Here is a 25065-nt window from a genome sequence, read left to right as displayed (position 1 = left end):
GCGTGGATCTCCGAGCAACCAAGCTTTCCGTTTAGCCACTCTTTTTGACCAACAAGACGGCGAGCGTGCGGAGCTGAGCCGCCCTCGACATACTTTACGAGTCACACAAGATGGTCACGAGCAACGACACTATAGGCATTGGGATTTTCTATTTCATGGGACCGTCCTCCCAGTCTGGTCCTTGAAAATGCGACTCTTGCACCGCATCCGATGGAACCGCTTCTATCTCTTCTCTACTCCTCCAAGTCAGCACACATGGAACCGACTTACACGCCCACGTCCTACATGATGTCATCGCCTTCGCTGCCACCAGAGCTGCTTCTCCTCATTGTCGACGCCGTGATGCCGCCAAACCCGCATCTGCTCTTCCCCGCATCAAACTCCACGACCAGGACGCTCTTGGCGTTGACCAAGGTATCGCGGGCGACACACGCGCAGGCCACGCGGCTGCTGCGGAAGCGCTGCATGTTTGTCGACTCGAGCCGTCGGCTGGCAGATGTGCTGCTGTGCATGCCACGTTTAGTGCCCAGCCTGCCGCCGGTCCTGTCGCTGCGGCACATCTCGGAGCTGTACATTGCGCCGTTTAGAGACACTCTGGATGACTTGCCAACGGCCCAGTGGGTGCGGGAGCTCTTCTGCGAGGTGTCGGGCACGCTGCGGCGGCTGGTGGTGCAGATGCCGTTTGCGAGCCTGCATGCAATGGACGACCACCTGAGCGTGCGGCAGACGCTGAGGGAGGGGTTTGAGAAGCTGCACAGGCTGGAGGAGTTTACATGCCTGGAGGAATATCCCATGGCGGCGTTTTCGACCGATGAAACAAATGTCTGGCGGTGGTGGCCGGAGCTCAAGCGCATGGTGTTGTTCGGTGCCCCTCTTGACGATCCCCGGCTTTGGAGTGACATTGCTGCGCTGCCGAGGTTGGAGCATGTGGTGTTGGCACGGCCGATGCACTTGGATGCAGTGAATATCAAGGCCGAATACTTCCAGAAACTGCCAGCTGATGATGTGAGGCGGACGAGGGACATCAAGATTGTGCTCATGGATTTGGCGTATGAGCTCGGCACGGTGAGGACGGAAAGATGGCAGGAGATTGACCCGGAAGAGGATATGACGGTGGAAGCGTTCGAGGTGCCATTGTCGTTTTACATGGATGACTCGCCGCTTGAGGTGGTGTCGCAGTGGGCGAGAAGGTCGGCGCTGGATGGGAGTATATGGAACTTGGATGGGGAGAGAGTCGACCCGGAAGAGGTGGTGGTTGGAGAAAACAAGTGAATGCAGAGTGGTGTTGGAGGATGAGATGGGGAAAGGAGGTGAACTGGTGAAGATTGTTAATTAATATTTGGTATATATAACCCCTAATCATATCTGTTTGCTTCACGTCTGTCACGTTAAATAAGATGCACCCTCATTCTTGTCGATGTACTGCGATCACTGCTGCTGCCATCTTAATACTTTCAACCACAGGCAGCTGATTATTCAAGATGGCCTCCATGGCCTCATTCTCACAGCCCACGTCTATTGCTGCTGTCATCTTTTATACCATGTTTGGCAATTGGCAGCCGAGATATATCACGTCTCCAGCTATTGGCAACGACTATTTTGATATTTCGCGACGATTTTCAGAATTTCATGCCCGCACCACGCGTTATCTTCCGCTGCCACCACCACGTCTTAAGTAATATGTCGCTGACAGCTGGGATGATGGAGCAAAAGTTCCATCATCTTGTCCCCGTAGTCATTATTCCTGGCTGCTGGCACCAAAACTTCTTCCGTAATCTCGAATTCATGGCCCACAAGGCCAAGTACAATCTCAAGCGGCTTTACTCCATGTATATTCTCAGCTGCGGCGATGAGATGTTCTGTTTGTAAGCTTTTCTTTGATAGACCGAGTCGGAAGAGCGCTGCCGCATCTCCAATACGATCGCTTTGCAATTTTGCCAATAGCAATCGAGTACTTATGGCAGAGGGCGAATACAAATCTCTAAATTCAGCGGGCGCCTGCGCATCTTGCATTCGATAGGGAGAGATCAAGGTCCAGGTTTGGGTGAATGGGAATTTAATCAGATCACCTAGGTTTTCTCTGGCAATTCCCTCAAACATCTTGCAGTACATGCGATGGCCCAACTCCCCTAGTTTTGATACTAATTCATGAATCGTCGTTGGTAATTTGAGTGCAGCCAGATCTTCGTTTTGAAGAGGATACAGAAATAAAATGGCATCACGGACCAGCTGCCATTCAGATTTTGTATAATCCGGGTACAGGCCGGGTGCGTCCTTGGCATCGGAAGACATGCCTCTCAGGGCGTATATCAGGTCACGAGGCTCAGTTGCCTGGCTACCACCAAATCTCGATAGCAAAGTATAAAGATCTTGGTTTCTGTTCCACCAGGATGAAGTCCTCCACGGCCCCGGCATAACATCGAGAACTGCTTTGCAGTGATCATCCGGTGCAATGCCCAGGGGCTTTTGAACAACTTGTAAAAGCCACGGCTTGGCCGTCTTCGAGCCGCACAACACCAACCCAGCGCGCGCGTTGGCCGCCTCCTGTAAGATCCAAACTCTTCTGAACCAAGCCCGCTCGAGAAGGTATCGGTAGCCCTGCTGAAGACTGGCAATTTGGCGGGGCGACGGGTTTCCCAGCAGAGCCTGGACAGCGCTCGTCCAAACGACCTCCCAACGGTCATCATCGGATCTCCATTTCCTGCAAGAATGGTTGAGACTGAGCTTTCCCATCATGTTGAGAGTGTCCATGAATGCATCAACCTCCAAATTGCTCTCCCCTAGGTAGAATAGCACGCGATCTGCTTGTTTATATATTTCGCCCATTTGTTGCACCTGGTGACCCCTTTCTCTCTCATTGTCTTGATCGATGCAGATTGCATCTATCCAAAGTATTCGATCTTGAAATTTATCACGGAGTTGCTGCAGTGCTTGATGTAGATTTTTGGTAACTGTAAGGATCTTCCCATTGACGATTATTTGTTTGGGCGCTTCGGCAGAGCCCCAAGTGTATGATAAAGCCTCATATGGTATGATCTCGTCCTCTTGGTGTAGAAAACCTTGGAAAAGCTCGCATGTTATTGGGTCAGGGTCAAACCCAGGAAAAAGACGAACGAGTCGAATCGCAGGTCTGCCAAGGTCAAGCGGATCATGCTGGTACGAATCCATATGAGAGGAGTAAGGTCGTAGTAGCCAGCGTTCGGAAAACTACAGCGCTCAGAAAGTGATAAATCGGCTGCTATAAAGAGTATTTTGAAGCGACTTGTGTCACAATGTTTGTAGCTTCGCAGTACAAAAACTCTCATATATAGGGATCAAGAATTACGGTACGACACAGTCGTTTGAAGAGGGGGAAATATATCTCCTCGCGGCAGGATTGTAACCTAGCGGAACTGGCGTGTTATTTAGTACGATGCACACAGCCCTGCCAGAATTTGAATGCGGAATAGATCGATCTCCAAGTCAGCCTTGAAGAATGCCACGCTGCTAAAGGCACAATCGAAGGCGCATCGTGAATTATAGCGTACCTACCTGTAGGCTCACAGCGTGCCTAGAGATGCATGTACTTATTACGTCCAACAGAATGTTCCTCAGCTTGCAGCGTTCGAGGAATTATCATGTAGGTACACACGCTTAAAAGTCGCAGTAGTAATAGTAGTAGCAGTAGTAGCACGAGTAGTAGGAGTACTAGATAATAGAACTAAGGTGCTGGATAACTTTTGATACGTGTACAGTACAGTTATAGTGAAGCTACTGTAAATAGTTATTCCCGGCATTGGCAGTCCTCGCCGTCGCATCAATTGCTCTCTTGGACAGTCACTCGGATATAGCACCTCTCAAGTTTCACAGCGCTGCCGATCAAAAGACAGCTACCAAGGTTCAATACTACAAGTCTGAGATTCCGTTATAAATTTGGCTTTAAATGCGACTTTATGACACATCCATTTACATCTAGACAACCAATGTCACAATATACACGCTATCATTAAGTCAATATTCTCAATTATTGTGTTGTTATTAAGTATGAAGCTATCATAAGACAACAAAAGTTCCTCCTCTGACAATGCCGACACTGCCCGATTTACTATTGATCAACTGTGCTACCCTCGTGGTAGAGAAAGGTATATCTGTGAAGGGGGAAAAAAAAGGCTCAATTTCAAACGCTCCCGTGCATATGATTGTCGTTCTTTTAGAAAAAGGAAAGAAAAAAGTGGAATGGCTCAAATACGCTTAAAGTGTGTAAAGATAGAAATAATCAAGCCAAGAAATTGTAAAAGAAAGTTGCTTTAGAACACCGCAATGCGACGAGGTTCGTGCTTAGCCGCCTTGGGGACCACAACGTTGAGGATGCCGTCTTTGAAGCTGGCCGTCACGCCCTCCTGGTCGACCCGAGTAGGGAAATTGAAGGTGCGGGAAAATTCGCCAACGCTGCGCTCAGTGAGCCAGTATTTGGCTGTGTCGGTCGGTTTTTGCTTGGATGGCGCAGTCTTGACAACTTCATTTTCAGAGGCAGCAGTGGCAGTAGTGGTTCCGTCTTCTGGCTCATCTTCGACGGTGGCTTGATGAGGAGACTTGGGGCGCTCTTGTTCTGAGTCGGTAATTGCGCCGCTCACAGAGGCGTCCTCTATAGCGTCGGTAGGGGGGAGTGCCGGCTGTATAAGTGCGCTCCACCTTTCCTCTAATGAGTAGGGACTGAGGCTCGGTGAATTCGATGTGAACATCCTGCTTATTCAAGCCGGGGAGTTCGCCGTGGAGCTCGTAGGCCTCGCCCGTTTCGCGGACATCGAATTTGGGCTGCCAGTGTGCGACAGTGCGATGAGTGGCGTGTTGTGCGCCATTGTTTTGGCGTGAGTAGCTGTCAAAATCGTCAAGGAGACGGAAGAGAGGAGTGTAAGAGCTCTCGGGAGTGTAAAAGTTGCGCTGGAAGAAGACCATTTTGAATGATTTGGTGGGATGGTTTGTAATTCTAGAGTAGGAATTGATAGCGGTGTATTGAGGAGTTGCCTTTACTCGTGATTGTTTGTGTGTGTTGTGGAAGTGAGAATGGTAGAGTCAAGAAGGCCTCAACCAGCTTCTTTATACTTGAATCTTCTCAATACAACATGTTGCTCCATCGTTCAGAGATGTGATGAGAAACAACTACAGAGTTCTAGAAGTGGTGATGGGATCGGATCGCTGCTTGTGGAAGTGGCTAGAAACTTCCAGCCCGAAGATTCTAGCATTCCACTTGCCTACCTATTTCGGAAGTGGATGCACTAAGACTCGGGAGCTAGCACGGAACATAGGCGTTATTCTGCGCTATGTGGGGTGTTCAAATCGGTTATAACAGCCAAGTGTATCCGTAATTGTAATAATAATTGAAACTTATAGCGCTATAAGGTCGTAAATATGCCAACCACAGCAGTCAAAGCCATAAACACGCCCGCAAATAAAGCCGAATAGCTCGGACCATTGAATCGTTGGATGAAATAAAATCAAAATACATCTCCTTGAGTACTAACCCATTTACTCAATCCAACCAAAAAAAAATTCCCAATATTCCTATAGTTGTATGAAAATAACTCCAGCTCTTGATTTACCAATGCCATGCATAGAACGCGCCATAGCGTATAATGCTCCCAACCTTAGCCACCCAAAGATAAAAAGGCAGCATGCCATGAAACTGAACCTACAGCTTATGGCTTCCCAAACCTTGTCCAACCGATGCTTGCTCCGTAATGCTTCTAGCTTTGCTAGTATGGGAATTCTCCGATTCCCATTAAATCAGTATCCATGGCATAAGATGAATCCAATGTATGAGATGCAGAGTCGTCTTGGTCGCCAAACATCGAAGCTGAAACTCCGGATAGTTGGCTGGCGTCTATGAGATCCGCGGATAGACTCATGTACTCCCCCAATGGGCCAAGGTCGGGAGTACATGTAGATGACATATCAATTGTCCCACTGTATGCAGCGGCCATAACGTCTCCACTGGTCGTGTCTTGGAAGTCATGCTGGACTCCTGAAGATTGGCTGCATACCTCACGTATTGCTTTTTTGGCGACACTCATGATTTGCTGTATTTGCGTACGGACATCCAAAGACGAAGCATTGCGAATGCCTTCGATTTCTGCAGCCCAGGCTCTGAATTCGTCGGTGCGGTCAGACGGCACCTCTTTATCTGCAGCGGCCGGTAGTTGGTTAGCATTTCAGCGAGGCCGTAAATTAGGTGCATGCAGTCGCATAGAACACATACAGGGGCTAGGAATGCTTGTATCTTCAGGAAATAGTATGCGATACATGTTTTTCCATTTTTCAAACTCCTCAGTCCCTCGTTTCATCTGTACTCTTAGCTGAGAGACCTGACTGTCTGTCACATATCGAAACGCTTTTTGTTCGCACTGTAGTTGGCCACGGTGCAGCAGCAACGATTCAGCGTCTCTGAGATCTTCGAAGCATCTGTCGCAATGATTGCTTGGAAGCATATGCTTGCGGTATACATGTTCTCTATGTCAAGGAGAATCTGTCAACGTCTTTTGCTCTCTTTTTTTGCTTCTCATGGCAGATATGCACCAACCTGACCCTATGATACTCTTTCCATGAGTGATGTGCGCATATTTTCCATTTGCCATGCCCAAAGCTTGGTGGATCTCTTTGGAAAAACGGACAAGCAAAACCCCTTTCGTCTTCTTCTGAAGGGTCGAACGCTATTTGAGGCATCGGGGCTGAATAATGCTGCATTGTCGGGCTGCGGCGTCGAGACGATGAACGCGGTGCTTTGAAGAAGCTGTGAGACAAAATAAGTAAAACAAACAGTGCTTCCTTGTTAACGATACGAGACTACAAGAAAATAATGGAGTAAGAGGAGTTTATGAAGGTGGTTTTATTTCATGGCTACATAGCTGAATTATACGCTGCGCAGTTACGCAGGCGCAGTTGCGAAAGTACATGTAGTTGGGGGGTGGGGCTTGGGGCTTGTGCAATTGCGCCGCCGCTCAACTACGCAGATGCGCAGCCATCAATTCTTCACCGCTGCCGTCTCTTTTCTGCTATTTTGTATTCCTTCCATGATTGGAATCTTCTCCGGTGCGCTGCTGCCCATTGCCGCACTTGCTTCGGCTGCTGCTCTGCCCTTCATGAGCGTGGGCCTCTGGATCGTGACGATTGGAGCTCATATCGTCTCTTCGATTTGCAGACCAGGCCGCTAGCCAGGACAGAGTAAATCGTGCAAACTCGTCCACCAAATCTGAGCCGGAGGCTTCTTCAGCCGTAGCATTGTGTAAAACAGCTTCTTCTTCTTCTTCGAGAATCGAAGCCGAATTGGTGTCGGTGTTGGATGAGCTTTTGAGTGAAAACACCTCTTCTGAAGGTGGAGATGAAGAGCTAGACGAACTTTCTGAAATCGTTGAATATTCTTGTTCTTGTTCTTCTTCTTGTTGTTTCAAACTGGCTTGGGCATCACATGGAGTCACAAACTGCTCTAAGGGCGTGCTAATATGATGTAGCCACTGCTCCAGCGCAGCAGCTCCAAACAAGTCCACCGAGCATATTTGCCAACTTTGATTTGTATATCGTGCCTCGGATAACTTGAGATACGATCCATCAACGTGAGCAGCATATGTATGAACTTGCAGCTCAAAGTGGCCAAAGGAAGCGTGGTATGCCCAAGATAATGTAGAAGAGCCAATAGAAAAGTAACCTGTGCTGAAATGAGGAGAGATGGCCTCAGTGGAAGGCGTGTCAAGTTGCAGGTTGTTTTCTTGTGCCAAGATGCAGTCAACAGATGAGCATTGTTTATCTTTGAATGGACGCCCCACTACTTGAACTAGCCGAGCATAAGTTCCAGCATCTTGTTGAGGCGTCTGAGCCAGATATCGCTGCATCTGGAGATTTGTGACGTTGGGACAAAAGTCGCTGCTCAGTGATATGTCTTTGCTGTGGGGCGGACTTTACTCTGAGTGCAGGGATATTTTATCAAACAAGTTAGCTTAAATCCACGGAAAGTGAAGATGTAGGAACACTGAAGCGAAGCTGGCTTCAATTTATAACAGTTTTTCATCATCGACAATGCTGCGCTGTTGCGCGTTGTGGCTTTGCTGTAAGTGGGGGGGTCTAATGTTTGCGCAACTGCGCAGTTGCGTAGCTGCGCAATTGCGAGGCTAGCACAAAGTCATCGTATAACCGAATTAAAATGGTGAGACAATCTCTCTAATCTAGGTTTCTTTTATCTGGTGCGCGATTTGGCCCGATGATTCAAGAGGCTGCCAAGTTGAATAGCTGTGCCCAGCTCCCACAGCCAAAGCTCGAAGCAGGGCTTTGTATAACACGATGGGCATAGGTAGGCGTGCGTATATACATAATGATACCCGACCTTCAATGTTCCTGTAGGCCGTTGCTCCCAATGCCTCTACTTCTGAGAGCTCGCTAAAGAAACGGCGGCATGAACGCCATGAATGCGACAATGTCTCACTTATATCTCTGGTGTTATTGCAACCAGCTGCCTTTATCATGAAGTAGAGCGAGTGTGATCGGTGGCGCCGTTGTATCTTCTTCGTGGCTGCAAATACTAGCGTTCTTTTTTTTTTAAAAAAAAGAATTTAAAAAACTCAATTCGATGTCTCTGATTATAGGCCCGTACAAATGCGGTCGATTTCATTTTGTAGAGAGCCGAGCCGTAACGCCCTGACGTTGGAGGCGCAGCAGCTGCCCTTGCAAACACTTTGGGTTACACCCAGCCCAGCCCAGAAAAGGCTGAAAAGGGGGGAGGTTGCTCGGACAAATGGAATTTCACAAATGAACAAGGGTAGATAAACGTAAAAAGGAGTAAATAAAAGAGGTTGAAAGATAGACGAGAATGGGAATGAATCTGTCTTGGGTGAATAAGGAAACAAAGGGCCCGCCGTAGCAAGAACGTGCGAAAGGTTTGATGGATTAAAACTGCTTTCTGAAATAACTTGGAATAGGATTTATTTTACATTGAGCACAGAAGACGGCTTTAGATCACTGTACATGCCATTATGGACGGCAAAGTGATGCTACTGAAGTATATGAAGTTCCGTTCAGGCTCTTGCCACCCAACTCAGATATTCCTCATCGTTGAATAATGACTCTACTTTGGCCATTTCTCCTACAAGAGTACGACTAAAGAGCGCGCCTTCTTCCCTTATTTCCTCCCTAGAGCATATGAGTTCACAGACGGGCTCCGAGGAGGCAGTCTTTTTATCCAAGAGAAGGAATCAACTCCCTTGCGTGTTATTTCAAGTGGAAGTGTGACGGTATTGCAAGGAGAGAGCGTATTATCCATCTTCCCTTGCACCAGATCTTTGACCGTACTGCCATTTACCTCTATTTGGTCGAGCTGTTGTATAATCTCCATGATTTCGTCGTAATTCGGCACCTTGGGCAGCAGATCAGGTTTCGGGTTACCCTGGGTGGTTTCATCATACTGCTCTTTGTATATCCGGCGCTGCTCTTCAAATTGCCGCTGGCTATCATCGCTACCTTCTTTCTTGGCGTTGTCGATGAGGTAGTCTAGGTAAGTGATTGCCGCGTCATTACATCTCACCATTGCAGCGCTGCTAAGATAGGCCGCGAAACTTGCCAACGAGAAGTTGATAAAGTCTCTGCGTTCTCCAAGCATTTCCATTTTTTGCAAGAGAGATTCGATGGCTGCTTCGGCTTTTTCAAGCTTTGATTTATTGCTGTTGTAAGTTTCCAGGACGACTGGGTCGTCAACCTCTACTTCTTCGACTGTAAGAGTGTAAGAGATGTGCTGATGCTTGTCCCACTCGTGACCACACTCAATGCATGGCTTGGCAGAGTAATCAAAGACTTCGCAAGTAGAAATTTCCGGAGCTCCGACTAATTCATTAGTCGCCTTGATGTAACAATAATCATGGCATATCTGCTTGTATACGACGTGTTCTTTGCCATCCGTGTCTCTGTTTACAGTTCGGCATTCACTGTCGGTGCAGACGGTGCGCGGGCTTGGAAGCATCTTCTTGACGGGCTTTTGAATTGTCATCTTCAGTTTGTCCTCGAGGTCGCCGTTTGCGATTTCAAGCTCTTTGATGTGGATCTTGTGTTTTTCAATTTCCTCTTGATCTTCATTGACCATTCTGTTGATCAAGATGGTCAAATTCTTAAGCCCCTCGATATATAGCCGCGTATCACTCAAGCTCAACGTTTTGCGCACTTCATGAGTTCTCATCTGTACTGTCTTATTGACGAGGCGCCGCGCCTGCCCAGCAGAATGCTGAAAACTCTTTTCACAATTGTCCTTGTCTTCCATTTCTTTGTTTATAGTCTTGTATGCTGCCAAGTACCGGAAGCCTTCCGAGTCAAAGAAGAAAGTGTTGTCGTAATCAACGGCGATATCAATCTTTTTATCTTTCAGAAATTTTTGAAGAATAATTCCGGCATCTCCCAGAGAATAATTTGTGCTTCGGCAATTCGTGAACCCAAAGACAATATTTTGATTCGTCTCCTTGTGGAGATGAGAAAGCAGTTCTGTCATGCAAAAGTTGAACATTTGTCCAAGACGAGAGATGTCGGGTTTAATGAGGAACAGGATGGTACTAATCTTTTCGACTGACTTGAGTGCTTGTAAGATGTCATTGACATTTTCTTTGTCCTGTTGGAGGCCCCGAGTATCCCCAATACCAGGAGTGTCAATTAAGCGAAGAGTCAAGCCGTTCATGTGAAGAACATAAGTCACGCAGCTCTGGGTAGCCAACTCTCCATCTAATGAACATTTTTGGGCTTTGGTCTCTTCGCCAACGGTGACTGTAAAAGTTTCAAATTTTTTATTCTTCGTTTCAATGTATTTGAAAACCGAAGGAATGGCCCAGTGTAGGTCCGGAGCCTCCAGTGCTTCGTCTAGAGTCTCGAACTGCATGTAATTCATGAATGCGTTGATGAATGTGGATTTTCCGACTCCCATCTCTCCCAAGAGCAATATATTATGCTGCTCGAATTCTTGGTACTCGTAAGCCTCTAGAAGCGTTTCAGAGTCCTTGTATGTGAGATAGCTGGTCCCATGAGCTGGTTCAAGGCACTTGAACGCTGCACTAGTGGGCCTATATCTGCCACAATTGCAATACATGTAATCGTCATCTTCTAACAGGAAGATGGCGCTCTTGCAAGTTCGACAGAAGCAGTCGCCTTTTATCGCGGCTGCACAGGGACAACGAATTGTGACGCTTCTTCGTATTGAGTCCAGCAGCTTGGCAGGCAGCTCTTCCATATCCGCTGGTGTGGCAGCACGAACAAAACATTTCCCGGCGAAGCTCCGTTGCTCTGCCAGAAAGTCGTTGGTCACGACTTCACCATTCTCTCGGAGCTCTATGCGCGGGACTCTCAGCTCTTGACCGGCTTCAAAATCGCAGTCGACAACATAGAGCAAATGCTCAGAGTTCTTAGCGTAAGCAAGCTCCATGAACTGAGCGTATTGATCTTTCCAGCTTGGAGCGACCAGAGCAGCGTCACTGTAGAAGAGAGTATATGTGCCGCTCTGATGCTTAGAGTAAGCTGCCGTAGTATCGGCAGGATGCATGTATCTGATTCCCAGCGCAGCAATCCCGCTTTCAAAAGTCATTTTGGCTGCATATTTCGAAACCAAAGACTCAAATTCTTCGATATCGGCTTCCCACTCTGGGTTATTGAGCTTATACGTTCCTTTGAAGCTGAAATCTCGCGCGCGAAGAAGATCTTGATAAAGCTCACTCTTCAGTCTATCCTCAAGGTCATCCAGTCGGGAAATATTCGTCTTGATGGTCTCAACATGCTGTTTTGGAACTGACAGCTCATGCCGTGATAATTCCCTCAAATAGCTATTGAGACTGACTCTTGCCGCATAAAGCTTCTCAAAGAGGAACAACACACGGTTTTGATACTCTTGATCAATTGGTTGAACAAGTTGTACCTCTCCCTCAAGCTCTCTATTTATGATCTGAGCGAAGTCTTTGATTGGGACCAAATCGTACATTATTCGGACACCATTTCCTGTCTTGGTTCCTTTTATAGCGTCAGGAATCCTGCCAATGAAGCCACAGACGCCGTCAAAATCTGAGATTTGCGCTGATTGTTTATTCGGATCAATATCAGCCTCCACCCTAAAAGTCAAGCTTTTCGAGATTTCTTTAAAAGCAGAAAACGCTGTCGTAACACTTCCATCCAGGAGCTGACCTAGATAACCGACGACACGTTCCTGTGAGCCCAGCTGTGCTTCTTTCTCTTTGACATTGGCGATGGCACCCAGTGGAGAGGCGAAAGCCGTTATGGCAGTTCTAGTACCCCACCAGATGCCCGCGACGATATGAGTGGCCTCTTCTGCTTGTAATGCTTCATCGTCCACGATTTCTTGCATTTCTTCCGTGCCGATGTCAATTGTGTCGTGCATAGTAACTTCTTTGCAAACAACAGAGACTTCTTGCCCAGCATCGCTCGTTCTTTTATTAGCAAGGTGAGCTGCAGTACCTTTGGTCGTGTATGGGCCAGTTCCAGTGAGATAGCTTAAACCCAGTTCAGGAGAAAGTCCTAGTTGCTCAAATGTTGCCATTAATGAGCCAGAATTCTCGATTCTATACTCTTTAGACGGCACTATGTCTCTGAAGATGGCATCTGTTGAAAGAGGCTCCAGAAAAACCGACTGGGTGAGAATCTGGTCTTTGCGTGCATCGTACAATGAGCCAATTGCTGCCATCTGGCCTAGAGCTTGACGGTGTGTCACTTTTGCGGCGGCCAATATATCAGGACGGTGACGGGTTATCCTTAAAGTCTCTTTTCCTTTAGTATGCCTGGGGCTCAAAGTAGGATTGTGAGTGAAGTAGTCTTGTTTGGCCCAATCAATTGCTCCATCGCTGGTGTCGGATGACTCTTTATATTGGGGAGGAGGGGTAGTTGGATTACTGTGCGAGCTGGCGTCCATAGGCGGAGATGTTTGTGTCGGAGTTGACTTCAGAGACGATTGAGTTGTTGAATTCAAGGCTTTTGGATGCTCTCGCCGAGGATCATGTACACTGACACTCTCATTGTTGGTCTTACTGGGTCCGGCTGTCTCTCGTGGAAGACCTGTTGATCGCTGAGGGCCTGAATCCGCCATGGCTGGGAAGCGCAAGATCATTAGTACTCGATTTAAAGTGATGGCTGGTAGAAGGACTATTTACTAGAACCAGGAGAAGCATCTTGAGACGGCTTAGAAAACCAGTATGAGAACCAAGAGTTCACTGTCCTTTCAATCATCCCGGGAGGGATAAGACCTAGAAGAAGAAGAACAAATTGTCAGGCACCTCATCTCTTAAATGGTATATGAAACATGTACTTACTTTTCACCGCTTCCAATTTATCAACCTCGCTCACAGGTACGACATCGAGGAATGTCTTTGCGCAAGCTGCGGCCGCTGCGGCGGCGTATTCTTGCCATGCCACATTTGTATGTGAGTCTCCATAGTCGCTGATGCCGCGAATAACGATGCAAGGAAAGTCGTTCATAAGTCCAGCGGCTTCTGTCTCGATACATAAGATCTTTTCGTCAAATTGGCGATAGAGCTTGTCACGCTGCTCGGCGCTCTTAATCACTTGATTGCCCGATGCCACAAGCCCATAGTGTAGCCCGTGACGCTTTCTCGGCTCTCTCTTCAAAGCCATATTATCGTCACATTGGCTGCAGTCATTTCCGCTGACATGCTGATAGGTCGACTCATAGGCAATATCTTTAGGCTGTGGTGATTTGAAGTAATATTCAGGCACTTGTTTAGCCAGAGATTCCATCATACTGGCATGAACTTTTATCTGTTCGGCCTCAAATTTGGCTAGGGAGCTCAAGAGGAGCTTCGCAGGAGGATTCAAAGACCCCGTCTGAACGAAGCCCTTGTCTTCTGCTCTACCCATATCCCATTGAATCACACCAGGCCGATCATCGACGGGAGCGCTGATGACCACATCTCCAAGCCAGACCTTCTGAGGGATGCCACTACCGATGCCCACCATTAGGCCAACTTTGATGTTTGGAAAGCTAGATATCATCTGAGCCGCCACTGTTGCAGAGCTAGTAGTGCCAGTTCTGCCTTTGGGTAGGCCGGCAATGACAACGTTGTGTTCGCCCATCTTTCCAAGAATATAGGCATTGGAGTCACCCCTTGGCAGTTTGAGGTCTGGGTGTCTCTCCTTGAGCATGTATATTGCAGCTGTGAGCTCTGTTGGTAGCGCACATACCCACCCAACAGTATAGTCATCGCGAGCATATGGAATGGCAATTGCTGCTGCCATGATGACAAGGGTAAGGGTTTTTCGCTCTACTTGAAAGAAGCGTTTGCGTTGAATGAAGGACGGGAAATTAAAAAGAAGAAAAGATTTCTTTTTTGCCCTTGCTGGAATGATGGGATATTTTAGCACTGTCCATGGCGAGTTATTGCGGGATGTGGATGGATGTGAATTCAGTCAGGCTGCGGCTCTGCATATTCTGGAAATGCACTCCAACCCAATTCTAAGTTGTATATCATCTTGCCACCATTGCATATCTAGAGACTTGAGTTGTCAAATCAAAACTGCCGACATAAATTGGTTCGCTGGGCTCAGTGCTGTGACGTGGTGTCGTATCGAACAGCACCGTTTGCATATGCATGCATTGCATTAACTCAATGATACAGCGGCCCAACTCTCAAGTGTAGAAGCAGTTTGCGGGGTCCAATCCCTGCAAACAACAGAGCCTCACGACGTGGCATGGTTGCATTTCTTAGTGGCTGCATACCTACCGCAACCTATAGGTCACTCATTCTCACGATGTTTTAAAGGGTGATCAACGCAGTGAAAACTTCAAGCCTTGTACGAGAAAGTATCACGAATGAGAGTCAATTCAAGTTTGGGCTCCAAATGCATGCATGATGCCGCCACGACGTGTCGGTGTGGAATCTCTGCGCTATAGAGCAGGTAATAGGCTGCAAACCTATCATGCATATGAGAGCTTCTAATACGCCAAATGTCTTGGTGTCAGAGTATGGTCTATGCCATTATTATTTACAGACATCCGGTCGTAGCTAGTAACTCGCAATGTATGCCTGAGCAATGAGGCTCTAGCAATGGAGCGACATGCAATGAGATGTTGATATGGCGCATAACCGGCTTTCTCAATAGGAATTTTCCCAAAAACATGCATACGCCCTTATCTGGTGCATCAATTTATTTCAGTTCGATTTCCGAGTCCGTCGCGAATTCGAAGTTGCTTTCTTTAATCTGCCTACGTCGTATCAAATTTGAATTCACACATCAAATGTCATCACAACTCTAGATATTCAAGGTTGCTCCATTTCGCTTCACCACAATGACAATGGGCTAGTTGATTATTGAACAAATAGGCCCAAATAAGTACCTTCTCACCGATCGTGATTCAGTTCTGGTAACGAATCCGGCTTCTTTCAGATGTCCGACTTCCGACCTCTGACTTCGATGTGATGCTCAACTGGCTGCTCCAACTATTGTTCGTCGGAAGCAACAAGACCTAATCTTCGGCCCATGTCAGCCAATTTATTGCTGAGTTTGGACCGTTGAAGAAAGTCAAGAATGGCGGTTGTGAAATTACTTCGTTTGCTTCTAGATGCGCAAGTCGAAGATTTTATAACACTAGTGCTTTAAGCGTTTACAGGAGAAGCTATACGAGTGATGCAATCGTATTCAAAAGTATCAGATACAAGCCTTGCTCAATGCCGATGAATTGGTATATGACAGTCCTCATCTACGTATGTTTAATATCCGTGTATTATCTCTTGGATATAAATGTATATCAATGCAGTGCTGCTTATAATATGCAGCCAGAAAGATATTGACTGTAATTCAAAATATCGGGTACGCATGTCGGCCTAACACGCCGTCAGGCAGAGATGTTCCAAGGTTCTAGGCCGGGTTTAGTTCATGCAAGAAGCACACCCCTCCCACAATCCAAACGGGGGTGAGATGACGTTTAATGGTCGGGTGACCACAGGTGAGCTCGCTGGATATTCAAAGCCTTAGATGTGCCCTCTTATTGTTATCGGGCAGGACATAACGAATCGTAATGCAGTGATACCGAGTGTACCTAGGTAACTGAGGCTGTCTCGTCAAGTTCTTGCGCTCCGCTGCCTTGGTATTGGTCATTTGCGTAATAGCCAAACTCATATTTGCTTGTTGTGCCTTGTAACGTTCAGAAATGCTTCTCGGTATACATCTCAGAGTCGTAGAATATTGGAGACCTTAATAGGCCGCTTGGCACGCCTAGTTGGCAACATAGACTACGCCGCTAGGTTGAATAAAATGCATGCGCAACAAACGCTGTTGATTGATCATAGCATGAGAGATTTGGATGTCTTTCAAGCTCATCATGCTCGCTTTTCCAAGATCTCATCAACCACCTTCGCCGTAGCCTTCACGATCAGCTCATGCTCCCGCGAATGGATCTTCTCCTCGAGCTCGGCCAGCTCTTCTCCGTTCCACTCTATCTCTTCGACCAAAATGGGAGCACCTCTATCTACTTGTTGAATTACGTAGTGAGCCATAATGCCAGTACGCGTTATCTTACCAGCTTTGAGCGCTGCATAGGCCCGCTCAATTGCACCGGCTCCGTCAAACTCCCCTATTAATACTCCAGTTAGACAGGCTTGCTCTCAGCACTTGCTAAAGGGACTTGACTTACCAGGCAAGGCGGGATGAAGATTGATTACGCGTATTCCTGCTTTTTCCACAGGCTCTAGGAACCCACTTGAGAATACATGCATCCATCCAGCGAGGACAATCAGCTCTGGCTTCTCCTCTGCCGACAGTATCCTCTCAGCCAGAGCGGCATCATAATTGTGACGAGCTTCAGCAACTTTCTGCTCGTCCTTTTCTCCCTTGGCAATGAAGCCGTTGCTAATCAAGTTGAAATACTCCCAAGGAATGCCTAATGTTGAGTTAGAAATGCATCATTCCCAATTCTGAACCCAACTCTGAGGATCGTCTAACCTGCGCCTTCTGCTCGCTTAATTGACTGTACATTTTTTTCTATTCACGAAAAGACGAATAATCTTGCTGTTTCGGATCCGTCCTGCGGCAACAGCATCGATAAGAGCTTGGAAGTTTGAACCAAAGCCAGAGGCCATGACCAGGATGCGGCATGGTGACTGTTGCTGGTCGGCCATTTTCAAACAAATAGGACTAATGTGAGAAGAATTTTGAGTGTTATAGAAAAATGTCTCGGGCAATTGACTCTCCAACTGCATATATTCACTTTCGCAGGATGAAAGCTTGATTCGGTGAAGCGTCAACTGCGGATATGGAAAAAATCTGAACGTAGTCAAAAAGTTACTCAGAGCCACTAGAGTGAGCTCTGCCTTCTAGAAGAGTATCACGTGACAGCACTGGCTGATAAGAAAAGCGTTTGAAGCTCAAACTCACAAAGCATCGACTCAACTGTTGGCTGCACAGCGATCAGCGGTTGAAGCTAAAATGTCGCTCATACTTTTCAATCATTCTCAGCTGTTTTTTCATGTAAAATTCCAAAAAAAAAAAAAAAAAAAAAAAAAAAAAAAATACACATGTTAGATAGGTGACAACGCATCTAAGCTCTGTTAGCTGCCGTGCTCAATCCCAGTGAGCTACATGCACACTTTGTGCTTGTCTGTATGTGAGTGAGTCGCCATCTTAATACTAAGCGATTACCATAAGAATCTTTTCATGAATAGTTCTCAAAAAAGCCCTCGCCTAGATCGGGAACTAGAGAGAATAGTATACCAGTGCTTGGCAAGGATTGTAACATGGATGCATCTCGTTCCGAGAAATGACCCTCTGCAAAAATACAATGGCTAGACCTCCAGATGTGTTAAAAGAGCGCTATAATATAGCGTCAAGGCGCTGTGACGAAGCTAAAGAGTGCTGCATGTACACATATGCGCGTTTACATGCCGATCTAGTACATGGATGCCCTTTCTCTGCCGGGGCGCTATCGCCGCAATAGGAAGCTGAGTATCTCTACAGGTAGGATCAATTGCTGGCATGTTTACTCCAAAGATTAAATTTAGAGTTATAATCATAATTCCAGTCTTCTTCCTCAGAATTGCAAACCCCGCGCTAGGCAGCAAAAATCTCGCCGTACTCTGTGGCTACGGCTGGTGGCATCCATCATCCAACGTTTCACTTCCATCCCTTGGGGACAAAGAACCGGAGCATCTGGCGAAACCGGGAAACAGGCCATGCTCTTCTGCAATGTCTCCGTCGCCATGTGAAAGAAGGCCTTTGTTATCTAAACACAGTGATTGCGGGTTTAATCCAGTAGACGAGCTCTCCGGCACTGCCAGGATCGAGAACACACTGCCGTGAGGCTGTGGTTTGGCGACCTTCTTAATCCGGTAGGGATAACCCGTTATCTACATCATGCACAAAAAGTCCTTGCAGTTGATTCACTTAGTCCACAGACCGACCGCCAATATTGCAATCACAAGTACGGAGCAGCTAAGCCAATGTAGGCCATCTGTGTTCTCGATACATGCACCGCTATCCAGCTGATGGGAGTCGGTACTGTTAAAATCAGGAATACTGCAACATCAGTCAAAGATTAATGGAATCAACATCGTTATTCAGATGGCTAGCTTTGGCACTGCTAAAGTTTCTATTCATCAGACTATCTCTTGGATACTAGCCCGCTGTCTTACTTGTAAACATCCTCCATACTCCGCACCATGAGACATGTAAGTGCCCGACGTGGGGCACATGGCACTTTTGTCTCTCTTAAACGGTGAGAGGCAAGCGGCCGACTCAAATGCAACTCTGATTCTCTTCTGTTCTCAGTCCTCGGAATAAAAAGATCCTCTTCTTTTGGCAGCTCAAATAAAGCTTCCCGCTTCACTATCTCCAGCTTCCCGATGTAGGCGGATTGCCGCAAGATTTCAATGTAACACTGTTATTGATCCCAATAACGTGCGGCTTTCCGAAATCTCATCATACGCTCGAGTTCTATAAAAGAAAGGGAAGTTCTCTAACAAGATTTAGAAACACCTCGACTTCTTTGTTCATTTTCTTACACAAAACAAACAACAACACATCAAACAAAATGAAGACTGTTCTTCCCTGGGCGCTTCTCGCGCTCACCCAAGTGACGTCGGGATGTCTTCTCCCTCATGAGCGGGATGAGACTGTGATGAAGCCAATCGTCCGCCGCCAGGGCAGCAATGGAACTCCGATCGGAACAGGCGACAGATTCAAGAGCGGCGCAACTGCACCCAGAGGGCTGGGCACTCAGTCATCATCTACTTCTTTCAGCACCATTCTCAACGTCAATGAGATCAAGAGTGGCCTGCAAGGCCTTGTAAACACTTACGGAATCCAAACATTCAACACCCCATACAAGACAGCGCAGGGAGCCACTGTTATCGGGGCCCAAATTGGCGGCAACGGTACTTGCACCAATGCCTATCGCACATTCATCAACGGCAACATCCATGCTCGAGAGCGTGGATCCGCGGACAGCGTACTCTATTTCGCTGCCGACCTGCTGTACGCCAACCAGAACAACGTTGGTCTGACATACGGCTCCAAGTCGTACACCAACGCCCAGGTCAAAGAGGCCCTGTCCACAGGACTCGTCTTCATTCCACTCAGCAATCCTGATGGCGTGGCATATGACCAGTCAACCAACAGCTGCTGGCGAAAGAACCGCAACTCCAACTCTGGAGGAGTTGATTTGAACCGCAACTTCGATTTCCTTTGGGACTTTACCCACTTGTTCTCCTCATCAGTGCAATCAAGCGTCGCCTCAACGTCGCCCAGCTCTGAGACTTACCATGGAACCAGTGCTTTCTCAGAGGCCGAGACCAAGAACATCAAGTGGGTGTTTGACACATACTCCAAGATCCGCTGGTTTGTCGACCTTCACTCCTATGCGGGGGATGTGCTCTGGAACTGGGGCAGCGACGAGAACCAGTCCCAGTACTCGTACATGAACTTCCAAAACAGCTCTTACAGCAGCGTCCGTGGCATTCTCACAGACACCCCCAGCCCCGGCAGAGGCTACGGCGAATACGTTCCCCAGGCTGAACTCAACGACAAGATCACCGCGGCTAACCGCATTGCTGCTGGATTGACCGGAGGCGGCGGCCGCAGCTACGATGCCTTCCAGTCATCCGATCTGTATCCCACATCGGGCGCCAGCGACGATTATGCCTACTCGCGACACTTTGTCGACTCTTCCAAGAGTCTTGTTCACTCGTTCACAGTGGAGTTTGGCTTCCCCAACAATGCCGCGTCTTGCCCATTCTACCCAACCGTGTCTCAGTATAACTCCAACCTTCGTGCAACCAGTGCTGGTTTCATGGAGTTTTTGTTGGCAGCTAGCGACCTAGGACTGGGAGATGCAACGAGTTGTTAAGAAAAGGGTAGATGGTTATTTAGGAAAAAAATATGTCCAAGTCTATAGGGCCAGGCGCCATCTAGTAGTATAGATGAATACATATAGCCAAGCGAAATCTCACTGTTATCCCAAGTAGCTGTATGTGGTATTCCAAGTCTTGGCATCATGCAAACATTTCAATTATTACAAATATGATGAACTAAGCATAAAAAAAGTCAAATATATGTTCCACAATCCCATAAAGTCGTATACAAAGAAATGGCGTCTCTCATGCGGCCATTCTCAAGGTTTTACTAGTAATTACAATCATTCAATGGGCATGGAGGAAATAATATGGGAATAGACAAAATTGTATCCTTTGGTTATATAGATAATTTAGGATAAAATGAATCTTTGTCGGAGGAATAAAATACAATGGATAATACTAATACGCGTTCACTAAGTCTATATGCTAAGGCTATAAGTCGCTAGATGCACATACTAGCACATGTATCTACCTACGTTGTTATTGAAGCAACATATAGTAAAACGAACCAAGAACGAAAAACAGAAAAAAAAAAAAAAAAATCAAGCGACACATCTACCCATCTTTAGAATGCTCATAGCATCTATAATTTCGCATATCCTTCATCTTCCAGGGTAAATGTGCACATGCATCATCTTCCCCCCCGGACTTCGGTTCAACTGCGGCTCGGCGTTGGGGCTCCTAAAAGTCCGGCTAACGTCGCGCCTCACAGCCTAATCGGCGCTTCGCTCCTTTAGCCCAGGCACAAACGCACTCACCATCCAGCCTGCCGGACCCGAAAATCGGGACCCAGAAGTTTCGGGGACAAAAGACGACGAGAGCAGGAGAGGTCCCATTTGCTGCTGTATCTGGAAATATCCACTGGAGCTCAGCCAGGGCCTGGGGCCGATACGAAGTGCGGCTGCCGAATCCGAACACGCAACGATCAGAGAAAGAATCACCGTCGGCTTCGCTTCACCGGCCAGACACAATGGAGCGTGACAGACGCCACGAAACTCTCGCCGACACCTGCTAGGCTGCGCTAGGAATCTGGGGCTCCCCGCCGTCAGCCTCCGGTTCGTTCGCGATCGCGCAGTACAGCAGCGGAGTCGGTCTCCTGTGCGTGCCGCATAATATTTGCGGACCGTCTCGCACAAGTATCTCGTACTGGGCCTAGTCGACGCAGCCAATCTGTCTCCGATCAGCCTCTGCCTTGGATCCGCCGGCCTTGTGTGACGAGCCGCCTATTTCTGCTCTTCTTCACACTCAGAGGCCGTCCTGCAATGCCGTCACCGCCAGCCACGTCTGCCACAGCCGTCTGAGCGCTCACACGCACGCCGAGCCTGAATCTCAGTCTGCCCTGTGCGGCCGCGCCGGGAGTCTGTTTTTTCTGCTCCGTCTTGCTGGCTGACGCTGCCGTCTCCTTCTCGATCTCGGATATCCGCGACTCCGCACCCTCGTGCCCGTCGACCCGAGGCTTCCGCTTCGCTGCCCGCGAGATCCCCATCAAGCCTCAGCCTCAGCCATGCCCGATAAAACGACGTCGGTTGTTTCCTACGCCGCCGGAGCGTCTCTCGCCGCAGCCGCCCTCATCTACGTCTTCGGCCCGACCTTCACCATCGACCACGACACCACCAGCTCGCGCAAGAAGACCATCGTCGGCCTGCGCAACCAGGCCAATGACTGCTTCATCAACTCGGTGCTGCAGGCCTTGGCAGGGCTGGGCGAGCTGCGCGTCTACCTGATCCGCGAGACACATCGCCGCCGCATCGAGGACCCGGCCGTGTACGCGAACCTGGTGCAGCCCCTGGACGGGACACAGCTTGCGCAGTGGAAGCTGCAGGGTCTTCAGGATGGACTGGTAACACATGGGCTAAAGGAGATGCTGGATGCGCTTAACGAGCGGCCCATTTCGAAAAAGGCCATTTCGCCCTTCCCCTTTGTTAAGGTGCTGGAGATAGCGTTTAAGCAGCGCATCAGCAGACAGCAGCAAGACGCGCAAGAGTTCTTGCAGATTGTGGCGGAAAGACTCAAGGACGAATTTCATGCCGGCGAGAGGGCGCGGCTGCATGCGCGGAACCTGGGCTCAATAGCAGCAGCCGATGCGAACTCCAAGGATGGTAACGATACCGATAGGTCAGAGGATGCTGCCGACAGCACTACTGGAGTCGCAATCAATATTGACCTGGCAGACGTCCAAAGAGCAGTTCGCGAGATCCAGGCTCCGTCGGAGCTCGACGAAGGATTTCCCTTGGAGGGAAAATACGAGTCGCATATCCAGTGCCAGACTTGCGGCTACACCACCAAGCCAAGAGAAGAGACCTTTTGTACTCTGACACTAGCGGTCCCGCAAGTGTCGTCGACATCATTGAGCCTTTGTTTTGACGGTATATTTAAGACGGAGTATATCGACGACTTCAAGTGCGAAATGTGTCGACTGGTGCAGACAAAAACCAACCTGGAACAGGAAATGGCCAAAACAACGTCTGAGAGTTTTAGAGCTCTAGCTCAAGAAAACATCGACAAGCTTCAGATAGCTATAGAGACAGACCCCGAACGGCCGCCCGATGATGTGGAACTCGGCGATATTCGGTATGCGCCCAAGAGAAAGATTGCCAAGACGACGCGCATGTCTACATTTCCTAAAATCCTGGCCATTCACCTGTCTCGATCAATTTATGGCGTTGGTCAGATTACGCAGAAAAACTCGGCCAAGGTGTCTTTTCCCGAGCGGCTACCTCTGGGAAGTGTCGCGGAGCAGCGCAAGTATAAGCTACTTGGCGTCGTGACGCATAGGGGAGGCCATAATAGCGGCCACTACGAAGCATTTCGACGGCAAAACACGCCATCTCCTTATGCCAACATCAATACATTTCAAAAATCAGAAATCTATAGCAAGACACCGACACCTCTTTCAACGCCGCAGATATCCGCTCGTCAAGCCGACAGCCCTTCTATCTCGACGCCGGATTTGTTATCGCCATCCTCAGACACGAGCTCATCCACGCCGTCATTAGAATCCTCATTGCGTCCTCCGCGGAGCGTTCCTGCTGATCTCCCGAATCCCATCATTAACGGCAAAGACCGAGACGGTGAGACCAGCAGCCTTCGATCTGTAGCCGCATCTACCAGGTCAGCGCTGTCTAAGCTCGCAGCTCCTAGGTCAAGCCTTAATGGAGCTTCATCCCCTGGCGGCCCGGCGGCGACCAAGCCTCAGCCTCGACCTAAGAAGCGAAAGCTTGCAGAAAAGTGGTGGCGAGTAAGCGATGAAAAAGTTCGCGAAGCCAAGACAAGCGAAGTCTTGGGCATGCAGAAAGAAGTGTATCTGCTATTCTACGAGCTGGACACTGAGCAATGAGGAACGATGTGTCCATGTGAAAGATTATGATTACAGCATACTTTCACATGCAATTTTGACTGCGTATGTTGGAGTAGCATTCGTTATTTTTCGCATCCAGCCCCCTTTTCTTTTATCTTATTTGCCTTGTTGCATTATCCGGCGTTTTTTTTTTTCATTCAATTTCGGGGGTTTGTACTACTGTAGAAAGAGGTAAAAGGAGACCAAAAAAAGAACATACTTGGACTAGAACTTGCTGGGCTTGCTCAGCCGAGGAACTTATGTTGAATATATGAAATAGAGGAAGGGGAGAAGGGGAGTATCATTACTTGGGGAAAATAATCGAATGAATTGGGGGGGGGGGGGGGGTGGGTTTTCACATGAAAGAAGAGAGCGTTGTAAGAAAAGTACAGGTACTTGTATGATAAGTAGCATCTAAAAAAAGCGTTGCTTTGAGTATATCGTTGTAGATTTGGGTATTATTACTATTTTGATACTGGTCTGTGTGCCATTTTAATTAGATGAGATTGCCTGTGACAGACGACATAATTTCCCCGACGAGGCGAGGCGAGACGAGACGAAATGTGGCCTAGCCCATTAACCATTGTCATTCTGGAAGGAATCAAGTGTATTTTTAAAATATGGGTCTAATCAAAAGAAAAGATTCTTTTTTTAGCAATGTAATTTTTTTCAGAGAATCAAGTCTTTATATAGAATAAGGAACGTCTTTTTGTCACTTCTTTCATTTCGCGGATGTCGGATCGCTTGGTCTGCTGCTTTTTCATGTAGGAGTAATTAAGCTTAATTGACAGAACGGCATCCCAGTCACTTTCTTTAACCCCCCTTTGTGAGTCAGCAATTTTTCCTTTTTGAGGACGATTGACCTTTGCCGAGTTGGTTGCAGTTACTCTTTTTTTTTTTTGTTTTTCGTTTGCCGTGATTACTTTGGTGGATGTTTTTGGGGAGAAGTCTTACAGGAACAATCTTTATTTGTAGGTCCCCCTATTATGATTGCTGCTGAGAAAGTAGCGGTAGATGAGTTTTTGATGTGACTTATGCGGTAAACTAGGTACACGTAGGTACATAGAAAAGAAAGAGAGTGTTCGTATAAATCACACAACGGCGTGCTTTGAAACTTACAGCCACAAACGCGCGTCACTCGTCGTCGATCACTCCACTAGTAAAACCGACACCACAGCTTAGCCCCCCCCTTTGAGGGAGTTTCACGCCTGACGACATAAAGTGGATATAGCGACTGTAACGGCCTGTGAGAGTAGAACAATGACGGAGTGAAAAAAAAAAAAAACGAGCCGTAAAGACGTCTTTATCGTTCCATGTAGTAAAATAGACGCTCGTACGTTGGCTGATCTGCACAAGGACTATGGAGAATTTTGT

The 25065-nt window shown here is 47.8% G+C and overlaps 10 protein-coding genes across 10 annotated transcripts; 3 read left to right on the top strand and 7 right to left on the bottom strand.

Annotated features, from left to right (window-relative positions):
* Positions 1–210: 210 nt before the first annotated feature.
* TrAtP1_004427 (uncharacterized protein) lies at positions 211–1272 on the top strand (the record flags this gene model as incomplete). Its single annotated transcript, XM_014083203.2, has 1 exon — positions 211–1272. The coding sequence occupies one exon, from the start codon at positions 211–213 to the stop codon at positions 1270–1272; it is 1062 nt and encodes a 353-aa protein (XP_013938678.2).
* Positions 1273–1338: 66 nt separating this feature from the next.
* Positions 1339–3414, bottom strand: TrAtP1_004426 (uncharacterized protein). The gene has a single exon (XM_066112292.1). The coding sequence runs from the start codon at positions 3166–3168 to the stop codon at positions 1672–1674; it is 1497 nt and encodes a 498-aa protein (XP_065968375.1). The 5' UTR covers positions 3169–3414; the 3' UTR covers positions 1339–1671.
* An 872-nt stretch (positions 3415–4286) lies between these two features.
* Positions 4287–4721, bottom strand: TrAtP1_004425 (uncharacterized protein; the record flags this gene model as incomplete). The annotated part of the gene is made up of 1 exon (XM_014083954.2): positions 4287–4721. One exon carries the CDS (start codon positions 4719–4721, stop codon positions 4287–4289), a length of 435 nt encoding a protein of 144 aa, XP_013939429.2.
* Positions 4722–5732: 1011 nt separating this feature from the next.
* TrAtP1_004424 (uncharacterized protein) lies at positions 5733–6720 on the bottom strand (the record flags this gene model as incomplete). The annotated part of the gene is made up of 3 exons (XM_014083953.2): positions 5733–6160; positions 6236–6486; positions 6557–6720. The coding sequence occupies 3 exons, from the start codon at positions 6718–6720 to the stop codon at positions 5733–5735; spliced, it is 843 nt and encodes a 280-aa protein (XP_013939428.2).
* Positions 6721–7028: 308 nt separating this feature from the next.
* Positions 7029–7862, bottom strand: TrAtP1_004423 (uncharacterized protein; the record flags this gene model as incomplete). The annotated part of the gene is made up of 1 exon (XM_066112291.1): positions 7029–7862. The coding sequence occupies one exon, from the start codon at positions 7860–7862 to the stop codon at positions 7029–7031; it is 834 nt and encodes a 277-aa protein (XP_065968374.1).
* Positions 7863–9142: 1280 nt separating this feature from the next.
* On the bottom strand, positions 9143–14247 carry TrAtP1_004422 (uncharacterized protein; the record flags this gene model as incomplete). Its single annotated transcript, XM_014083291.2, has 3 exons — positions 9143–13083; positions 13146–13238; positions 13305–14247. The coding sequence occupies 3 exons, from the start codon at positions 14245–14247 to the stop codon at positions 9143–9145; spliced, it is 4977 nt and encodes a 1658-aa protein (XP_013938766.2).
* A 2081-nt stretch (positions 14248–16328) lies between these two features.
* Positions 16329–17545, bottom strand: TrAtP1_004421 (uncharacterized protein; the record flags this gene model as incomplete). Its single annotated transcript, XM_066112290.1, has 3 exons — positions 16329–16582; positions 16643–16888; positions 17539–17545. The coding sequence occupies 3 exons, from the start codon at positions 17543–17545 to the stop codon at positions 16329–16331; spliced, it is 507 nt and encodes a 168-aa protein (XP_065968373.1).
* Positions 17546–19033: 1488 nt separating this feature from the next.
* On the top strand, positions 19034–20347 carry TrAtP1_004420 (uncharacterized protein; the record flags this gene model as incomplete). Its single annotated transcript, XM_014083950.2, has 1 exon — positions 19034–20347. One exon carries the CDS (start codon positions 19034–19036, stop codon positions 20345–20347), a length of 1314 nt encoding a protein of 437 aa, XP_013939425.1.
* A 1187-nt stretch (positions 20348–21534) lies between these two features.
* On the bottom strand, positions 21535–21840 carry TrAtP1_004419 (uncharacterized protein; the record flags this gene model as incomplete). Its single annotated transcript, XM_066112289.1, has 1 exon — positions 21535–21840. The coding sequence occupies one exon, from the start codon at positions 21838–21840 to the stop codon at positions 21535–21537; it is 306 nt and encodes a 101-aa protein (XP_065968372.1).
* Positions 21841–21858: 18 nt separating this feature from the next.
* On the top strand, positions 21859–23691 carry TrAtP1_004418 (uncharacterized protein; the record flags this gene model as incomplete). The annotated part of the gene is made up of 1 exon (XM_014083949.2): positions 21859–23691. One exon carries the CDS (start codon positions 21859–21861, stop codon positions 23689–23691), a length of 1833 nt encoding a protein of 610 aa, XP_013939424.1.
* Between the last annotated feature and the right edge of the window lie 1374 nt (positions 23692–25065).

The sequence above is a fragment of the Trichoderma atroviride genome, chromosome 2, assembly GCF_020647795.1.
Source record: "Trichoderma atroviride chromosome 2, complete sequence".
NCBI lineage: Eukaryota > Fungi > Ascomycota > Sordariomycetes > Hypocreales > Hypocreaceae > Trichoderma > Trichoderma atroviride.
The sequence above is the reverse complement of the archived record's forward strand: the minus strand, read 5'-3'. Positions and strand labels throughout refer to the sequence as shown.

Bases quoted from the DNA above. Each gene is read 5' to 3' on its own strand.
- TrAtP1_004426 (XM_066112292.1), bottom strand. From the start codon at position 3,168: ATGGATTCGTACCAGCATGATCCGCTTGACCTTGGCAGACCTGCGATT.